General features: G+C 43.5%; 1 protein-coding gene across 1 annotated transcript in view; it reads right to left on the bottom strand.

The window, feature by feature from the left end:
• Stxbp3 (syntaxin binding protein 3) overlaps window positions 1–17,908 on the bottom strand; it is a 49,078-nt gene extending 31,170 nt beyond the window's left edge. Inside the window, exons 1-6 of the mRNA XM_052179420.1 lie at window positions 17,750–17,908; window positions 7,152–7,201; window positions 6,631–6,712; window positions 5,583–5,659; window positions 2,172–2,250; window positions 1,444–1,544 (exon numbers count right to left, since the gene is read on the bottom strand). Of these exons, the coding sequence (XP_052035380.1) occupies window positions 1,444–1,544; window positions 2,172–2,250; window positions 5,583–5,659; window positions 6,631–6,712; window positions 7,152–7,201; window positions 17,750–17,798 (438 nt within the window). The 5' untranslated portion in view covers window positions 17,799–17,908. The remainder of the gene's footprint in view (window positions 1–1,443; window positions 1,545–2,171; window positions 2,251–5,582; window positions 5,660–6,630; window positions 6,713–7,151; window positions 7,202–17,749) is intronic.
• Between the last annotated feature and the right edge of the window lie 435 nt (window positions 17,909–18,343).

Here is an 18,343-nt window from a genome sequence, read left to right as displayed (position 1 = left end):
TCAATTAAACTTATTAGGCAAAACCAGGTATGGTATTGGACACTACTTAGACAGTACTTAGTAAGTAGAATCAGACACTATCTCAAAATCATTTTTAAAAGTAAATGCTCATAAGATGTAGATCATGGAAGTGACTTAAGAGGAAAAATAAACTTAGAAAAAAAATCCACGGAGAGGACCTTAAATAATCCTATTTCACAGACTGGCAGTGAAAGACTTCTTTACATATATAGACATTTTCTGCCATAAGCCATCAACTCAAGTCACGCTGCTATAAAATTTTTCCCTGTAAACACAGCAACTATAGAATTTTAATGACTTTTAGGACTAAAACTATATTTGTTTGTTGTGACGTTGTTCTGGAAATGTCCATAGCATTTACTGCACTATCGCGTATGTCACAGATGATTCTAGGAAGCCTGTTCTCATCTGCACTGAACTTATATATTTATTGTCCTGAAGGATGAATTTTAAGAAAATTTAAATAGACTGTTAAAATTTTATGATTTGGATTATAGTCTTTGTCACAGACAGCAAAGCTTAAAAGAAGAATCCTTTATCTAGGATCTTCCTATCCCCAAATATTGACCTGGTAGTTTGAAAATAGCTCTAAATATTCCTCTATAAGATCTTATAGAGGAATGAGAGAGAACAGAGAAGAACAAGGAAGCTAGTCACTGACTGTATAACTTTGGGTACATTACTTAACCTCTCAAATTTCCAACCTTTAAAATGGGTATAGAAGCCAGGCATGGTGGGCGCTGCACACCTTTAGTCCCAACACTCAGAAGGCAGAGGTAAGTGACTCTCTATGAGTTCCAGGCCATCTTGGTCTACATAGTAAGTTCCAGGGCAGTGAGGGCTACATAGTGAGACCTTGTCTTAGAACAGAACAGAACAGAACAGAAAACAAACGAGACATGGGAACAGAAGAAGCCACAGCACTACTGCAAAGATGCAATTACTAAATTTACGCAAAGCAACCAAGAAAATGACCTAACAGAGTCAATACTCTCCTGGTGGCTACTACAACCATCATTACTATTATTTATGCCAAAGGCAAAACGAATGAGCATCATTTAGCTGCCAGTTATGTTATATAATATCAAATATTTATTTTAAAGTTTGCCTAACTAACATAAAGGATTACAAAAGCTAAAAGTCTCTGAATTTCATCATCTAACAGTGATGGAACTTAACAGACACAGGCTTTGGTGCTAATTGGAAATGTAAGTCTCTCTTGTCATTATTAATGTTCTATTCCAATTTTTGTCCATGTTTCTCCATTCATCATGAGAATGTTTGCTTGTAGAAGACTAACCACAAAATTTACCATATATAAATACATAAAACACCCTCAGACCATGCTTTAGTAACAAGTTCATAAAACTAATTCTAAAAATTCATTATGAACAAAAATGTTAAAATAAAAATTGCCAGTACCTGAGATTCCTGTGGAATGAAGGAGATGTTTATTTCCTTACATCTTCTTATGGACTTGGAACAAGATGCTTTAATCTTGTTGAAGAGACTGTCAGGACAAACTGAGGGAGGAAGCACAAGCCCTCATAAGCGTCACTAAGCTTAAACAATCATCCCAGCTGCAAGAACGCTTTCTGTACAACCACTGACTGGCTTCGTAAAGCAAACCACTCTGGGTGGGGATGTCTGTTACAGGGCTTGGGACAGACCAGGAAGATGGACGGCATCTTTTGTCGTTGTTGTTCTGGGACAGGGTTTCTCTGTGTAGCCCTGGCTGTCTTGGAACTCACTCTGTAGCACAGGCTGGTCTCAAACTCAGAAATCCCCCTGCCTCTGCCCCTTGAGTGCTGGGATTAAAGGCGTGCGCCACCACACTGGGCTTCAGACTTATTAAATTATAGTTACACAACACAACATAGAACATAAACATCTTGGGGCTTCGTTCCTCACTTTTGCTATGAAAATGTGGACCATGGGAAAAATATGATGGATTTTTCTCTCATAAAATATGCAAAACAAAAAGGCTGTTTTCTTTGGTCCCTTCCCATAGGCTTCTTTCATAATACAATAATCCTCAGTTGCAATGTTGATTACGATTCCGAAGTATTCACCCACATAAACTAAAGGCAGACACTCTAGAGTTAACAGGCTGTTAGACGGTATAGTAATAACCTCAGAAAGGCACTTACAGTCGGTGAAGTATATATATGCTGCTTTGTATTTTTTCTCAGATTTACTTCCAAAATCTCGCAAGAAACAATCTACAGACTTAAAAGGAAGTGAAATGTTAACACACATTTTATTAAATGCTGATTTAATATGCTGGCTTTGAAGTAACCAAGATTATTTTATTTCAGTAAAATAAGCCTTTACTAACTTTAACGTATAGCCTGATTTTGAAATAACCACGTCTCCAGCCAGTGATAGCTATTAAGGCAACATAATAAGGTCACGAGCGAGACGGTAACATGAATACCCAGAAGCTATGACTGGCAATGAGGAGGTCTAGGACGGCAACAATGAATGACAAGATTACTGAAGGAATTGAGAAGCCAATCTACTGGCCGGATTATATGGAAATAAAATTACCAAGGCTTTTCATCGAAGAAATGTTAAAACAGAGTGTGAGTAAGCAAGAAGCTAAAACTGCTAAGACATCACAATGAGAGGTTTAGGGTCTGGTAGCTGTCTCAAAGAGGAAGAACACTGGATAATACAGCTAGCGGTGTGTGCCTTAATGTGCTAAGTTTAAAAAGATAGATAATGAGGGGCTGGTCAGACTGCTCAGTGGTTAAGAGAAGACTTGGGTTCAGCGCTCAGCGCACACAGGGCTAACCACAACTATCCTTATCCCTAGTGCCAGGGACTTTATGCCCTCCTCTAGAGGTGCAGCCACCATGAACATGTATGGCACTCATGCATACATGCAAGCAAAACACACAAGCACATAAAACAAAAATAAATCATTTTTATAAGACTTGTTTTATCTATATTCCCATCTCTAAACTTATAGATCAACAGGAGCTATGTGAATCACAAATTCTGTAAAGAAACTACCATTTTGTAGCATTAAATTAAAATAGATAGATTCATTCATTCATTCATTCATTCATTCATTTGATGGGAAAATGAAGACAGCAAGTAAATTACTAATTACTCTCTCCAGTCACTCTACTCATTCAAATTTCCAGGGAGTACCTTTCCTTCCATCAGCAGCTAGAGTAAGCAGTCACACCCTAGCTCTACGAAGCATTTCAGAAGCTACATGAGTCTCTCCATGCTGTGCTACTTTTCTGTTCAGGGCGGCAAACTCTTCAAGCGGTTCGTTCCCTAACTGGATGTTTTCTTCCGTTTCACCAGACTTCCTCTCTCTGGCAGCAGAATCTCCTTAAGAGTGCAGCTGGCTGCTTTATCAGTCATATGGGACTTACATTTACATGTGGGAAGGTCCTAAATACAGCCATTTCTACAAGAGTAAAACTGGCAAGAAAGTTTCTCTTCCCAAGGGCACACCACAATGCAAAGTACACACAGCACTATGGCCTTGTGCCACCAGCCAGCCTCGCTAAAGCTGCGTATGCGTCATCGTCATCGTCTGTGTAATCCGGGAGCTGGTGCTGTGCGCAGGCTCTGGGGAAGCCGATCTCACAGTGTGGTTCCCCATTCCCCACAGTGAACCCGAAGGCTCCAAGGCCTCACCTGCTCACAGAAGCTCGGAGGGCAATTGATTCAAGGTAAGATTAAACCTGAGGTTGGCTGTGGGCAGATACAGGGCCCCAGGGGTGCTACTTTCTCTACCTCCCACTGACTGTGGGCACACACAGGGCCCCAGGGGTGCTGCTTTCCCTACCTCCCACTGACTGTGGGCACACACAGGGCCACAGTCGCAGTGGGGTGCTGCTTTCTCTACCTCCCACTGACTGTGGGCACACACAGGGCCACAGTCGCAGTGGGGAGCTGCTTTCCCTACCTCCCTGCTACTTACTGAGTATGCAGCTGCACATCCTTTTGTCACTGACCATTAGAAATGAATCCCAGAGTCACTAGATTCACATAAGCCTTCTTGTTAATGGCCACATGGTCTTTTTATACCACTTTTTATCAAATCTCAGAACTTAACTGATTTATCCCTATCATCTTAATTTAACCATTTATTCCTCACTCCAAACATAACATTTTAAAAGGTTCTTGAAAATGGCAAATCCATTTTCTTATACTGATAGTCCCATTATCAGGATAAGACTATATTGCTTCATTGACCATGGATAGCTAAAATAACTGAGAGAGTTAGAGAGAGAATGTGTGTGTGTTCACATATGAAATCCTTTTGACAATATGCTACGTGAAAAGTAGCTTGGTTGGTTTGCTTTTCTTTTCTTTTTTTCTTTTCTTTTCTAAGACAGTCTTACTGTATAGGCCTGGGTGGCCTACAACTTGTTATGTAGACCAGGTAGGCCCCGAACTCACAGAGCTCTATCTCCTTCTGCTTCCTGAGAGCTGGAATTGAAGGTTTGAGCCACATGCTCTGCTAAACATGGTATTTTTAGGCTGCAAGTTTTTTCCAGTCTTGAATTTTTCCTTGAAATGATAAATTATAAAATTATGCTGTTCCTAGCAGTCAATATGCAGATATATCTAATAGAGTTAAAGGTGGGAGTAAAAAAAACAGTGCTAAAAATGCTTTCTCAGAGTCCATGCCTGCAATCCTAGTATTTGGGAGGCTGAACCAGGAGGAGTCTGCTAGTTCAAGGCCAGCCTAGACTATAAATAGTCATTTCCAGGCTAGCTTATAACATATACTAACAACACATTATAACACTTTTTTGGGGGGGTTGGGGTTTGGATTTGGTTTTTTCGAGACAGGGTTTCTCTGTATAGCCCTAGCTGTCCTGGAATTCACTCTGTAGACCAGGCTGGCCTTGAACTCAGAAATCCGCCTGCCTCTGCCCCTCAGAGTGCTAGGATTACAGGCGTGTGCCACCACCGCCCGGCTAACACTTAAAAAAAGACTTATTTTTCTACATTTCTATCTCTTCCAAAATTAAGGGCCAACAGGAGCTACATGTATCTCAAATGCTGCAAAGAAACCATCATTTTTATATCATTAAATTCTGCTTTCATATGATAAGAGAAATCTCCCTTATACCTTCTTACTGGGAGCAGTACAAATAAAATCTGAGAACACAGAAAAACTTTTGTAAATACGCAGCTAATAGAAAGTCTTCTAATAAGGCATACTTAATATTAATACTCTGAATAAGAAACTGGTTTTTGTTTGTCTTATAACAAATGCTGAGGGGCCGGAGAGATTGTTCAGCAGTTACAAACTGTGCTGCTCTTGCAGAGGCTGTGTTCAGTTCCCAACACCCACATGGCAGCTCACACCTGCCTGTTTAACTGCAGTTGCAGGAGACCCAACGCCCTCTTCTGGCCCCCACAGGCACCTGCACACAGGTGTGCACACACACACAAAAGGAGAGAGAGCAGAAACACTAATCAATTAAGAAAATGTTAAGATCAAGGTTCAATGAGTCTTGCACATGAAAGGCACACACTCTACCACAGCCCAAACACTCCCTCTCGAGACTGGGAATACTCACTCTTGGTGTTGGAGAGATGAAATAAAGAGCTTTCATTTGTCTGACAGGTTCACGATTCCTATAAATATTCTCTATAACTGAGAACAATAACAAAACATCATTTGATGGAACCCAAGTTTAAAATATTTTTAAATAAACTTCATTGTATTTTCCATTTATAATAATAATCACATTTATATACAGTGGGCTTACTTTTTTTTCATTTGCTAAATTAGTAAATATATATACATACATATATACATATGTATACATATATATATATATATATATATATATATATATTCTGAGATTTTATGTAGAATTATGTGAAAAAGACAACAGAGTCATCACATAGGTAGGCCTGCTAGAATACAGCATAAGCAATCAATAGTGAGGAAGAAACAAAGAACTACATCATAAAGTTAAGTTATTCCTGGGGTCACTGAGATGGCCCAGCAACCCCATAGGAGAGGGAACGAACATACTCAAGCTAATACGGACATGGGGACGCACGCACGCACGCACGCGCACACAGCAAGTCTAGGCAACTACAACAGACATCAAGAACATTCCAGAGCAGTGCATTCTCTAAAATGCTTCTTATCTATTGTCAAGTAAGTTTGAAAAATGATTACTCATAGCTTAATGAATAATTCCTGGGGCCAGTGAAATGACTCAGCCAGTAAGGCTGGCCGGGCCTGATGACCTAAGGTCAGGCCCTAGGACTCCACAGCAGACAGACAGAACTGACTTCTGAAGGTTGTTCTGTGACTTTCACATGTGCACTGCTCTCTCCTCCCTCCTCTGTCTGTCTCTCTCTCTCTCTCTCTCTCTCTCTCTCTCTCTCCTCTCTCTCATAAAAATGTCATACAATTTAAAAATAAAAAAATTGTGTTAAAAACATGCTATTATAAATTATAATAGCAAATAAAACTTGAATATGTACTATGTAACAAATCATTTTATTCATAAATATCAAAACATCAGTCCTCCGTGAGGAGGCTTTCTGGAGGATGCTGGCCTCACTTCATCATAACTTTACTTTATGATGAAGAGCAGCAGTACTTACCAGTCACACCCTCTTCCAGAAGGTCTGTCATTTTGCAGCACGATGACAAGAGTTTGGTGGTAAATTCATCTAGTAGCATTATCTTAAAACACAGGGAATTAAGAAAGAGCATAAACATATGATTGTCAAGAGTTAACAAAGCCCAGAGTCTTAGTGATTCCTCTCTCAGCTTGAGCTGGTGGTGTGCTTTCTCAATACACATACGTGGAAATAGTTCATGCAGGTAAGAAAATGGAAATATTTCTATTTTGAAGCAGAGCTTGTTCATTTTAAGTATATCGAAGTTTAACATCAAATTTTCTGAAAATGTAATTGTCATGTACAGAATTGTTGCTATAAAGCACTGCGCAAACACCTAGCGCCTGCAGCTAGGTGGTACTACCGCCCCACCCTTGCGCCTTGCTTAAGGAGCCAGCGCTGTGGCAGAGGCAGGTCTGCAGTGACGTTCTGGGCCCATGTCCTAGGGAAGCGTCCGAAGCAGGGACTGAAGCCCTCCACAGAGCAAGTCACACGACCCCTACCTTCCATTCGCCTTCTTTCCGGCAGTCGTCAAACACTGCTGTTTTTATTTCTGTGAAGAAAAAAGGAAGAAAAAAGGTTTAGTAACCTAATGCAACAATTAGAAATGGAAGTCTATGCAAAAGGTCAAATGAGGAAACCTGCAACTGGAATGTGTAAAACTATATAAATACTATATATTAAGCTGTAGGTAAAAATACAGTTATATTATCAAACCTATTACAAACTGTAATGTATTCTCAAGCATCATAAGTGTATGAATATGTCCAGAAAACACTTCTGAACTATTATCTGATTTAGGTTTTCCTTCTTTCTGAAATCTTAAGAAACAAATGATCCGTAAGAAGGTCCTTAACTGGCTCATGGCTAATCACACCTGACAAGCAAATCTGCATCACCGTTTGTCATCCTCACTTTCTTGGGGCTTGGTGGCTAAGACCATGTGCTGTTCTCACACAGGACCTGGGTTCAGGTGTGAGCACTCACACCAGGCCGCTCAGAATCACCTGCTAACCTCAGTGCCAGGCCATCGGACATCCTTGACAGATGACTTCGAAGCACGCCCCCTCCGGCCTCTACCTTCCAAATTACAGGCATGCACCACAATGCCCAACTCTACTTTGATTACGCTTTTCTATTTTTAATTTTTAATTTTTATTTTTTTCTGAGACAGGGTTTCTCTGTGTAGCCCTGGCTGTCCTGGAACTCACTCTGTAGACCAGGCTGGCCTCGAACTCAGAAATCTGCCTGCCTCTGCCTCCCAAGTGCTGGGATTAAAGGCATGCGCCAGCACTGCCCCTGCTCACTTTTCTATTTTTAAAATTATATGTTTTCAGTAAATGTTTTTGGGAAATTTACCATCATATTTTGACACTGTGTTAAAAAAAGATACAATTGTAACGATCTAATCAATAGGTATCATTGTAACATAATGAAAAGTATCTGGTGGGGGGGTTGGAGATGGCTCAGCTGCTGTGAGCTAGTAGGGTGGCTCACATCCACCTGTAACTTGAGCCCTCCTCCCGCCTCCACACACATCTATGGTTTTGTATGCATACCCACAAGCACACACATGATTCAAAGTAAAATTACATCTTTAAAAATTCTGATCTGTGTTTCTAGGTCCTGGAATAAATCTAAAATCCTTGACATTCCTTCTGTGACAGAGACTATGGCACACTGGTGGTGTGACCCTTGACTGGCTGCAGCACGCAGCTAGTCCCCAGAAGAACCACACTATGACTTCTAAGGAGGGAACAGGGACAAGAGACTGTGTTCAGTTACCAGTGGCTGAGATTTCATCAGCAAGGCCTACATAATGAAAGGTCCACAACCCAGCAAGTCTCTGAGTCACTGAACACACCCATGTGTGGCAGTGGTGATATACCCAGCCCCACAGGCAGGGAAGCCCTGATGACCCAAACCCTTCTAGACCTCAGCCTGTATCTGTCACCTGCTGTTGATGTATATACTTAGAAAAACAACGAAAGGGAAAACCACCAACAACAACCCTGGTAACAGGAAGTAGTTCCTAGAGTTTGTAAGGTACGAATTACTGCGCTGAAAGCAAAGGCAGTGCACAGGCCCCGACTGGGTCCGGAGCCAGGCAGTGTGGGAAACAGGAGTGCTCTATTACTTGCTACCGGCATCTGACCTGAGGCTGAACTAAGTTATGGCTCCGAATCCTTAAGCCTGCCAAGGCTGGCACAGCAGTCAGAATCAAACTGAATTGCAGAGCTGGAGAACGTGTTAGTAAGAAGAAAAAGAATCAACATCTTTGCTGTTCGAAATGTTCTGGGGAAAGTAGTTAATTCTCATCACAAAAGTTGTGCTTTGGGGCTGGCAGGGATGGGCTTAGTGGGTAAAGTGCTGTCCACCAAACCTGACAGTCTGAGTCCAGCCTGATAAAGTCCCTGATGGGATTAGAAAACTGGCTCCCTGACGTTGTCTGCTGACCTCCACAGGCCTCCACAGGCACACTGTGGGCTGTGTGCTCCTGCTCTAACACATGCACTCAGCAAATGGAACATGATAACTTGTGATCTGAGTTTTGTGATCAGGAAGATTCTCAAGTGTTAAGAAACAACAGTTAAAAGCTGAGTGTGGTGGCATGGCACCTGAATGCCCAGTAACTGGATAACAGAGGCAGAAGGATCAGGAGTTCAAGATTATCATCAGAGTTGGCCAGCCTGGGGCAAGTCTGAGGATCCCAGTGCTCCCCGGCCAGCCTAGACTGCTGCAGGGTGAGTGAGAGTCTGAGGATCCCGGTGCTCCCCGGCCAGCCTAGACGAGCTGCAGGGTGAGAAAACCTGCCTCAAAAACTAAGGTGGAGGACTACAGGGTAAGACGCCTGATGCCAACCTCTGGGCTCTACGTGCCTACAGGTACATGCACATCCAGCCACCCCCCAAAAAAGAAAAAGAAAGAGAGATGTCAGTAAAGGCAGTTATATATTACCTACCAGGTAGACCGATTATGTTATAGGGAAAGAACATTAAAAAAAAACAAACAAAAAAAAACAAACCTAAAGTGTTTTACTGTACAGTCCAGAAAGCCCAGGTTTCTAAGGCACGGCGGGCAAGCACGAAGGCCATTTAAGGCAGAGCTCCGACACTGACAGACTGCTTTCCCTGTGAGCCAGCCCCACTGCGTATGCCACAGCTGAGAACAGAAGACACTGCGTGTTCTTCCAATTCTTCCCTAAGAAGCCGGAGCAGAAGTCACAATCTTTGAAACCTTACTTCTGCACTGCCCTAGACGACAGGAGCACGTGACACAGAGCCCTGGAACTGGAGCTAGGAGTAGGCAGGTGCAGCGGCCACACTTGGGAAAGTCTGGCCCTGGAGGCTGAGCAGGACTGCTTGGCATTCCAGGCCTGCCTGGGCCAGAGTGAAACCTGGCTTAAAGAAACCAGATCACTTGAAATGTACAACGGTCCATGAGAAGGAAAATAACAGGAGAGAAGGCTGCGGTGTGGCTCAGTGGCAGAGCACACGCTGAGCAGGTCTGAAACTGATGTGATCCCTAGCACAACAAAATGACAAGCAGAAAGACTGGGAAGTTTTAAAAATCGGGACATATAAAATATCCTATGAATTCTTTTCCCTTTACTTTATAATTTCTCATATCACGTTAAATATTTTAAATGTCAGGATAAATAAAATATATTACAGTTAATTTCATTTACTTCTATTACATTTTTAATAGTTAACTACAAAATTTTAAGTTACCTCACCCAGCCCAGATTATAGTTTTACTGTGTACAAAGTACAGCCTGAGATGCTAAGCACGGAACATCTTAAAAGTAAATACTAAATGACCATCTGGGGGTGGGGTGATCCGGAGCACTCAACAGCAACAGGACTGCAGGTGACCTACGCTGAGAGTGGGGTGGGGATCTCATCAGGTTTGGCGGAAAGGCCCTTTATACACTAATACAATGAAAATCCCTTAACCTTCTCTTCAGCAACTGAAACTGGACCCCAAACTCAATTCTTTTACCTTTGCTCTGCCTCCTCCATACGTCGTTCACCCACGTGCTCCAGGGGTAAGCACTGACTCGCCTCGTGCAGACACAGTTCCACAAGAACTGCTCCAGGCTGCATTTCTGTAGTTTGTCATTCTTGGCCACAGCCATGCGGTCCTTTTCTCCTTGTCCCACATTCAATCCTTAGGCATTACCGACTGTTCTTTGGCTTCTGGCATTATTTTTGGGGCCACTGACATCAAGAGTACCCCGATTCCTGACCTCTTTCACTGAGCTACTACAATACTCGCCTATCTGGCTTGGCTGTTTTCTACCTCCAATCTCAATTCTTCACACCTGTTAGTCACCTTTCTGAAACATAACCCACGGTTTATAACCACATCACCTGAAAAGGCCCTCAAAGGCTCACTCTGTCCACTGAGGAAAATCTAAACACTACCACTCAAGGCACTGCCACTGACTGGCTTCTACCTACTCTGTAAGCTGATCTTCACTAGCCCAAAGGCTATCCAACAGCAACACATTAGTACTGCTTTCTCTGAGGCACAAAAGGAAATATGCATTCTGTAATGACAAAGACAACCAGTGAAGGGAGAAACACAGGAAGTATGACCGTGTACAGGAGCACTGCCAGCAGAACTCACATATGACCTTAAGTCACAAAGAACAATTTGAGAACATGATAGCAATACATTAGAAAGACGAAGTAATTTATGAATAACTAGAGTTTTAAAAGAAAGATATTTTAAAAAGAAAAACTAAATGATGTGGGAACTGCAATCAAGGGAATAAGAGGGAAAAACCTGCTGGTTCTGAGAGACCTCTACTGACTGGAGAAGGGAACTGTTTCTAACTGCTCTGCTTCATTGAATCTGCTGCTATACAAAGTAACCTAAATCCTGACCTTTTAACTCAGCTCCTTTTTCTACTTTGTGAACACTTACATCTCCAAATGCCTATGAGACACCCAAACTGCCACTTAAAGTCACCATATTATAATTCAGGACTGCTTCCCCTCAGTCCTGATCCATCTCTCCTCTTCACCAATGAACGGCAACATCACTTAGTCTCCTGGAGCAGAGTGTCAGTTCCGGACGACTGCAGCTCCCAGCTCACTACTACTCTCATCTGTCTTCTCCTTATCTCCCTTTACATTCTGAGCCACCACCCCCAACCATAACCCAGGAATAGGGACCTGCCAAGGCCCGTGTTCTCGGTGACACTATTCCCCACTGACTCCATGTCAAAATAGGAGGAAAATATGTTTCTTTGCAGAACTGCTTATAACAGTTCTTCAACTATGTTTTGTTAACTCCCAGCACTCAGAAAGCAGAGGCAGGAGGATCTCTAGCCTTGTCTACAGAGTTCCAGGACAGCCAAGACTATACAGAGAAAAATCAAAGAAAAACAGAAGATTCAGAATCTTTATAGGTGGGTAAGATGGCCCAGTGGGTAAAGGTGCCTGCTGTCAGACCTAATGACCTGAGTTCTATCCCCGTGACCCCCAAAACTGCAGGTTGTCTTCTGACTTCCAAAATGTGCCAGTGTATGCACACATATATGTGCATGCACACAAAATACATTTTTAAAAATATAACTTGAAGATCTTTTGAGAAAAGAATTAAGTACACATGCGTATTTGTCACTGTTACTTAGAGAGAGGCCTGTAGTGGGATTGCTGAGATCACACGGCACTGCTTCTGTCTCAGTAACTATCACCAGCAGCTCCCACAACAAGCTGTAAGGAGTAATTCCCACCAACAAGCTTTCCAATTGCTACATGACATCAGCCACCAACTCTGCTCATGTGATGGGTTAAAGGGAGAAGCTGGTCTTAACTTGCATTTTTTCAAGTAAAAACCAGACTACCCCATCGGTAGGCTGCCTCTTAAATTCCTCTGCTCATTTTTCTAATGGGCCATTATCTTTTAGTAATCAGTCTTAGGTGACCTCCACGCATGATGTCTGGCTGATATTTTCTTCAGTCATGCATGTTCAGTTCAGAAGTGTATGAAAGCAGAACCTAGGACACTGGGGAGTGCCGCAAGAACTAAATACAAAGGTGGGGCGTGGGTGACGTCGTCCCAGTGACAGAGAGAGGCCTTCTTGTCTAGCACGTGGAACACACACACACACACACACACACATACACACATACCCCCCAACAGCAAATACAAATACCAAAGCAGAAAAAGCACATGTCCACTATGAAAATCTCATGAACAGTTTCAGGGATGCTCTCTGAAACAAGAGTGTACAGAGGAGAAACAAATTACTGGATGATAATGTAAGTCAGAAGAGTGTTCATCTGCAGCAGAAGAGAGGGTCTACACTGGGAAACCAAAGAGTGCTTAGAAACGTGACTTATTTGTTTTATGAGTTATGTGAGCAGAAGTACTACCTAAGTGTACACTTAACATTAGTATAACTTTCCATTACACCTAATTAAATTTCTCCTAAAAATAGGACCAAGAAATGGCTTCCTTTTAGCATTAAGAGACTGTAAAAATGCCTGCGTCTGCTATTTGAGAAGAGGGGAAAAGTCATCGTGAATGATTCTCTATTGCCCAGAAAATACGAAACCATTTAACAATTGGCTCCAACCTACCTTTTGGTCCAGTGCCCTGTATCCTTAGTAACAAATGCCCTGCACTACCTGCCATGCGTGTTAAGACTTCCTATGGGTGTGTGCACACGTGCAGGGAGGCTACAGGTCAGCACTGAGTGTCCCTTAGTAACAAATGCCCTGCACTACCTGCCATGCATGTTAAGACTTCCTATGGGTGTGTGCACACATGCAGGGAGGCTACAGGTCAGCACTGAGTGTCCCTTAGTAACAAATGCCCTGCACTACCTGCCATGCTTGTTAAGACTTCCTGTGGGTGTGTGCACATGTGCAGGGAGGCTACAGGTCAGCACTGAGTGTCCCTTAGTAACAAATGCCCTGCACTACCTGCCATGCGTGTTAAGACTTCCTGTGGGTGTGTGCACATGTGCAGGGAGGCTACAGGTCAGCACTGAGTGTCTTCCTCCGTCACTCTCAGCCTTCGTTTTTGACACCAGACCAAACAAGGTGATCTCACTGAACAAGCTCATCCACTTGACCAGACTGGCTGACCACTGCCATGCCTGACTCCTATGTGAGTACTGGAGATTCAAACTTAGTACTCACGCGGGGAGACAGGCCCCTTAGCTACTGACCATCACGTCATCCTCTCATTTTCTGTTTAGAGGGGTTTTAAGGTAGCTCCTAATGGCAGCTTCCCTCTTGTGTTTTAGGGCTGAGATGGGTCACTTAGTCAGACAAACCTTTCCTGACCCACCTGTGTCGTGTCGCCTCTTCCTGAGTGTCACCAGGTGGAAGGCGGGGCTTACTCTTTGTTTTCTTTTTGTTGTTAGATCCCACTTGAATGCCTGAAGGGCACTGGGAACTCTCCTAACAGGAATTCAGTGCTGTACAAATGGGGACTTTTATGAAATGGAGAAATGTATGTAACAGATTGTAAAATAATTTAAAATTAAAAAAAAAAAAACAACCCAAAACCATCACTGCCTCTCATTGGGACTCGTAAGAACTTACAGCCCCAGGTGGCTAATGAGAGGGTTCAGCTAACATGCCTACCAAGGGGATAAGGACTGAGTCTGGATCCATCGAACACACAAGAAGTCAGGTCTGGGGGAGCACATCTGAAACCTCAGTTCTAGAGAGGCAGAAACAAGTGAACCTCAGAGGTAACCAGCCAGTGTGGCCATGGGCGCTCCAGGTTCAGTGAGAGACTTCATCTCATAAGGTAGAGAGGCATCTGACACTGACCTCTGGCCTCTGCAAGCATGCACCTGGGCACTAGAATTTGTGTATGCACACACACACACACATAAATTTAAAAGCTTGTAAGACAAAACAGTGGACCTACCATCTAAAAATTTCTCAAGAGACTCCTAACTGTAAATGGTGGCTCATGACTGTAACCTCAGCATTCAGAGGGTGAGGGTGGGAGGGCTATAGCAAATTCCAGGCCAGCCTGGGCTAAAAAGTGAGACTTGTCTGAAAACAAAACAAAAGGAAACAAACAAAAAAGCAAAGCAAAAGGGACTCTTCTTAGGCAATAAAAAAGGCAAATTAAACACTAAAACAGGAGGGTGCGTAAAAAAAAAGTCAGCCTATTTGAACTAAGACTTGAAGGCTAAAATTTGAGTAGGGGAAAAAGTCAGGGAAAGGGATCAAAAGACAGAGGAATGGGCCATCAAGATAAGATAGGAAGATAAAATACTGCCATGGGAATAAACAGTCCTGGCATGGGGAAATCAATATTATACAACGGAGACTGAAGCTAGGTAACAGTCAATAGTACACCGGGTGCCTCTGTGGGTCTTCAAGCCAGTTATTAAAAGAGATTATCCTAGCAGCTATTTGCTGGATGGACTGAAAGAGAGAAAAGGAGAGAGCTCTAAGGTTCGTCACAAGGCTAATGCCATATACTGTGTATAAAATAAGACCCTAAAAGAAGGTTTAAATTGTACAGAAGCCACAGAAAGGTCAATCGTTAACTCTTTCTGTGCTGGGTGTAACTCTTAGGTATAGGTTTCATTTATTTGAGACAAGGTCTCAGAGTTCAGACTGGCTTCAAACTCAATATGTAGCTGAACTGATGCTTGTACCTCCACTTCCAAGTGCTGAGATTATAGGCACATGCCACCATGCCTGACCCTCTGGTCTAGATTTAATAGCTCCTGTCAGGTTTCATTTTAACAGCATTATCAAGATATAAATGGCAAACTACAGAAATCTCTCACTCAAAAGGATACACTCTACTGGTTTCCAGCATGTTCTGCCCCGCATCCATCGAGTGATGGGTGCATTACCACAACCGTTTTGAGAACATTAACACTACTCTAAAGGAAGCCTCATTCCTTGGGGCTGGGAGTGTTCACAGCTCAGCTGGTAGACATTCACCCAGCATGCAAAAGGCTCTGAGTCCAATCCGAGGTATAGTGTAAAACCAGGTATGGTGGGATTTATCCAGGACACTCAGGAGGTGAAGACAGAAAATCAGAAATTTAAGGTCATCCTTGGCTACCAAGTTGAGTGTGAGGCTGGCCTACGGTACAGGAGACCCTGTTTCAAAACCAAAACAAAGTGCTGGGTGGTGGCGCATGCCTTTAATTCCAGGACTCAGGAGGCAGAGGCAGGTGCTCTGTGAGTTCAAGGCCAGCCCAGACTACATAGCTCCAAGACAACCAGGAATACACAGCAAGAACATGTCTCAAACAACTAAACCCAAAGCAAAACAACAGTAACAAAAACCAAAAGAGAAAACCCATCCCTTTAATCCCGTCTCTCCAACAGGGACACAGGAAGGAGTTCCTGTTTCTCTAGATGTGCTTGTCCTGGTGTTTTTCATATGAATGGTGTCATACCAAGCCCTTAGTGACTGGCTTTTTTTTTCTTCAGCAAGTTTCCAAGATGCAGTAGCATAAAATATATCAGCATTGTACTTATGTTTGCTGAAAAAAGAAGACATGACCCTTTGTGCGTGCACTGCTCATCCACACGTCAGCCTGTGGGAATGTGACCTATTTTCATTTCTTTAATTAAGCCATTTCTTCAGCCCCTTAATGTGTTTATGTTTTGTGCAATAAACACTGCACTACTCTTGTCTTTTGGGTGTGTGTTTCTAGTTCCTAAGAATATTTTACAGCCTTGCATCTTTTTCCTTTCATCCAGCCTGTCTGTTTTCTACTCTCCATTTGGTGAGCCCGATGTTACCCCATGTGAACAAGAAGAGGGAACGTCTGTTATCTTCATACAGACAGGCCTCTTGCCTAGTTTTCACACTCTTGATACTGGCATTACTAGTGTTACAGTATCTTTTTCTCATAAGCCCTGATATAAAGTGCCACTAAAACTCAGAAATAATTTCTTCAGCACAATTTGTCACCCATTTTCGTATGAGAGTCAATATAGACAATCTGCCTACGACAGTTCTCTCCTTACACCATGTGGGTCCCTGGGGATCCAATTAGGGTTCTTGGGCTTGTCAGCAGGCACCTGTAGCCACTGAGCCACCTTGTAGGTCCCCAAACTACATTTTGAAAGGATAATTTTGTATTTCACAAAGTCTAGATATCTATTTAGTACCTTCTATATGGCAAACACTATGCCTGTACTGATTTGGATTTTAATTTTATGCAAGGAATTCTTGAAGACAGAATTCTGTTAACTAATTTCTATTCTGTTCCTTGTTCACCAAGTCGGAGTAAGAAACACTAATGAGACGTTCCTCCTTTTCTACGACTAGACTATAATTACTTAGAACCCAGAGATGCCAAACAAGGAAGGTCCTTCCGGTTTGCAGCTTTCATTGCTCCTCTAACCTGGCAGGCCTAGGTTTGGTGTAATTTTAATAAAAGTCATGGTTGATAGTGCCGAACACCAGTAACCAACAAGTAGACCAATTGTAACAGAGAAGGAGCAGGCTAAACAGGGACCGGATACTAGATAAGGCTTTAAAGTCCGCTGTTGCTTTCTCAAAAAAAATTTTTTTTTAAAGCAAGTCATCTCCTCTAGGAACAGTGGCCGAAGGCGCTCTTGAAAAGCTGCGTCTGCACTTTTCACAGGACAAGACACTGAAAAGGATGGGAGGAAAACCCTAGGTGCTAACATGAATATGGGACACCAAGCGACTTCTGAGAACACGGGGACAAGGGCGGGACAGAGTAACACAGAGCTCAGATTGTGTCGGATGGAGAGACGTCCGTGCCTGGTGTGGCGAGGGGGGTGCAATGGTTAGAACTGTCCCCGGACAGCACGGGGACTGGGGCGGGAAAGCCGGCCCGAGTCAGGTCGCCCGAGGGTGGGGCTTTGCCGAAGAGCCTCACCGGGGTGAGAGTTGGCCAAAGCCGCAGAGAAGGCCGCGTCTGGTCACCCCGCCCATCCCTGGTGCTGGCACGAAACCTGACTCTGGGCAAGCCGGAAAGAGTCAAGCCAGGGACTTGGTCGCAAAGCAACAAGTGCCCGTGCAGCTCCCGGAGAGGCTGCAAGGCTGCAGCGGGAAAACAAGACCCGGCACGGCCGACCCTTCCCTGCCTCAGCCCTGACCCCTCCGCACTCACTCCGCCACACGACGCTCTTCAGCCCCCGCTCCGTCACCGGCGGCGCCATCTTCCCCAAGCCTTGGAGCGGCAGCCACCGCCTCCCACTCGCAACCTACTTTGGCCCTGGGAGCTGCTCTCCGGGGAGGGCCCTTCCCCTCGCGGCGGGGAGGCTCCTCCCCCTCCGCGGGCCGCGCCCTCTGGTGACGTCACGCGCAGCAACAAGGGCGTGTCCAGCCTGCGCCTGGACTGCGGCTGCGTAGTGTGGACGGACTTCTGTGCACTGTCTGGCACCCTCTAGCGGAAGTCTACTATAACCCATACCTCAGTGTCCTATTTGGCATTAGAATGCAAATATGTGAACTAATACAATTTATATAATCATGATTTTATACATACCGGGTCTAAGAAATGACTTCTATTCCTATGAAGAATTTTATAGTTTAAATCATAGAGCATGATTTCTAGGATTATTAATTCCACGAGGCAGGAGTAAGACCACTACCACAATTTTAGAGCCGAAATCGAAGCAAGCTTTATTTTGTTCAGGTGTACGAGAGACCTGACCAGTTAGGGGTTAGAGGGAGAAGTGCCAAGAGTCCCTTTTAGGGAGTC

Source organism: Apodemus sylvaticus, chromosome 4, assembly GCF_947179515.1.
Source record: "Apodemus sylvaticus chromosome 4, mApoSyl1.1, whole genome shotgun sequence".
Classification (NCBI taxonomy): Eukaryota; Metazoa; Chordata; class Mammalia; order Rodentia; family Muridae; genus Apodemus; species Apodemus sylvaticus.
Note: the sequence above shows the minus strand (reverse complement) of the source record. Positions and strands in the feature narration are given on the sequence as shown.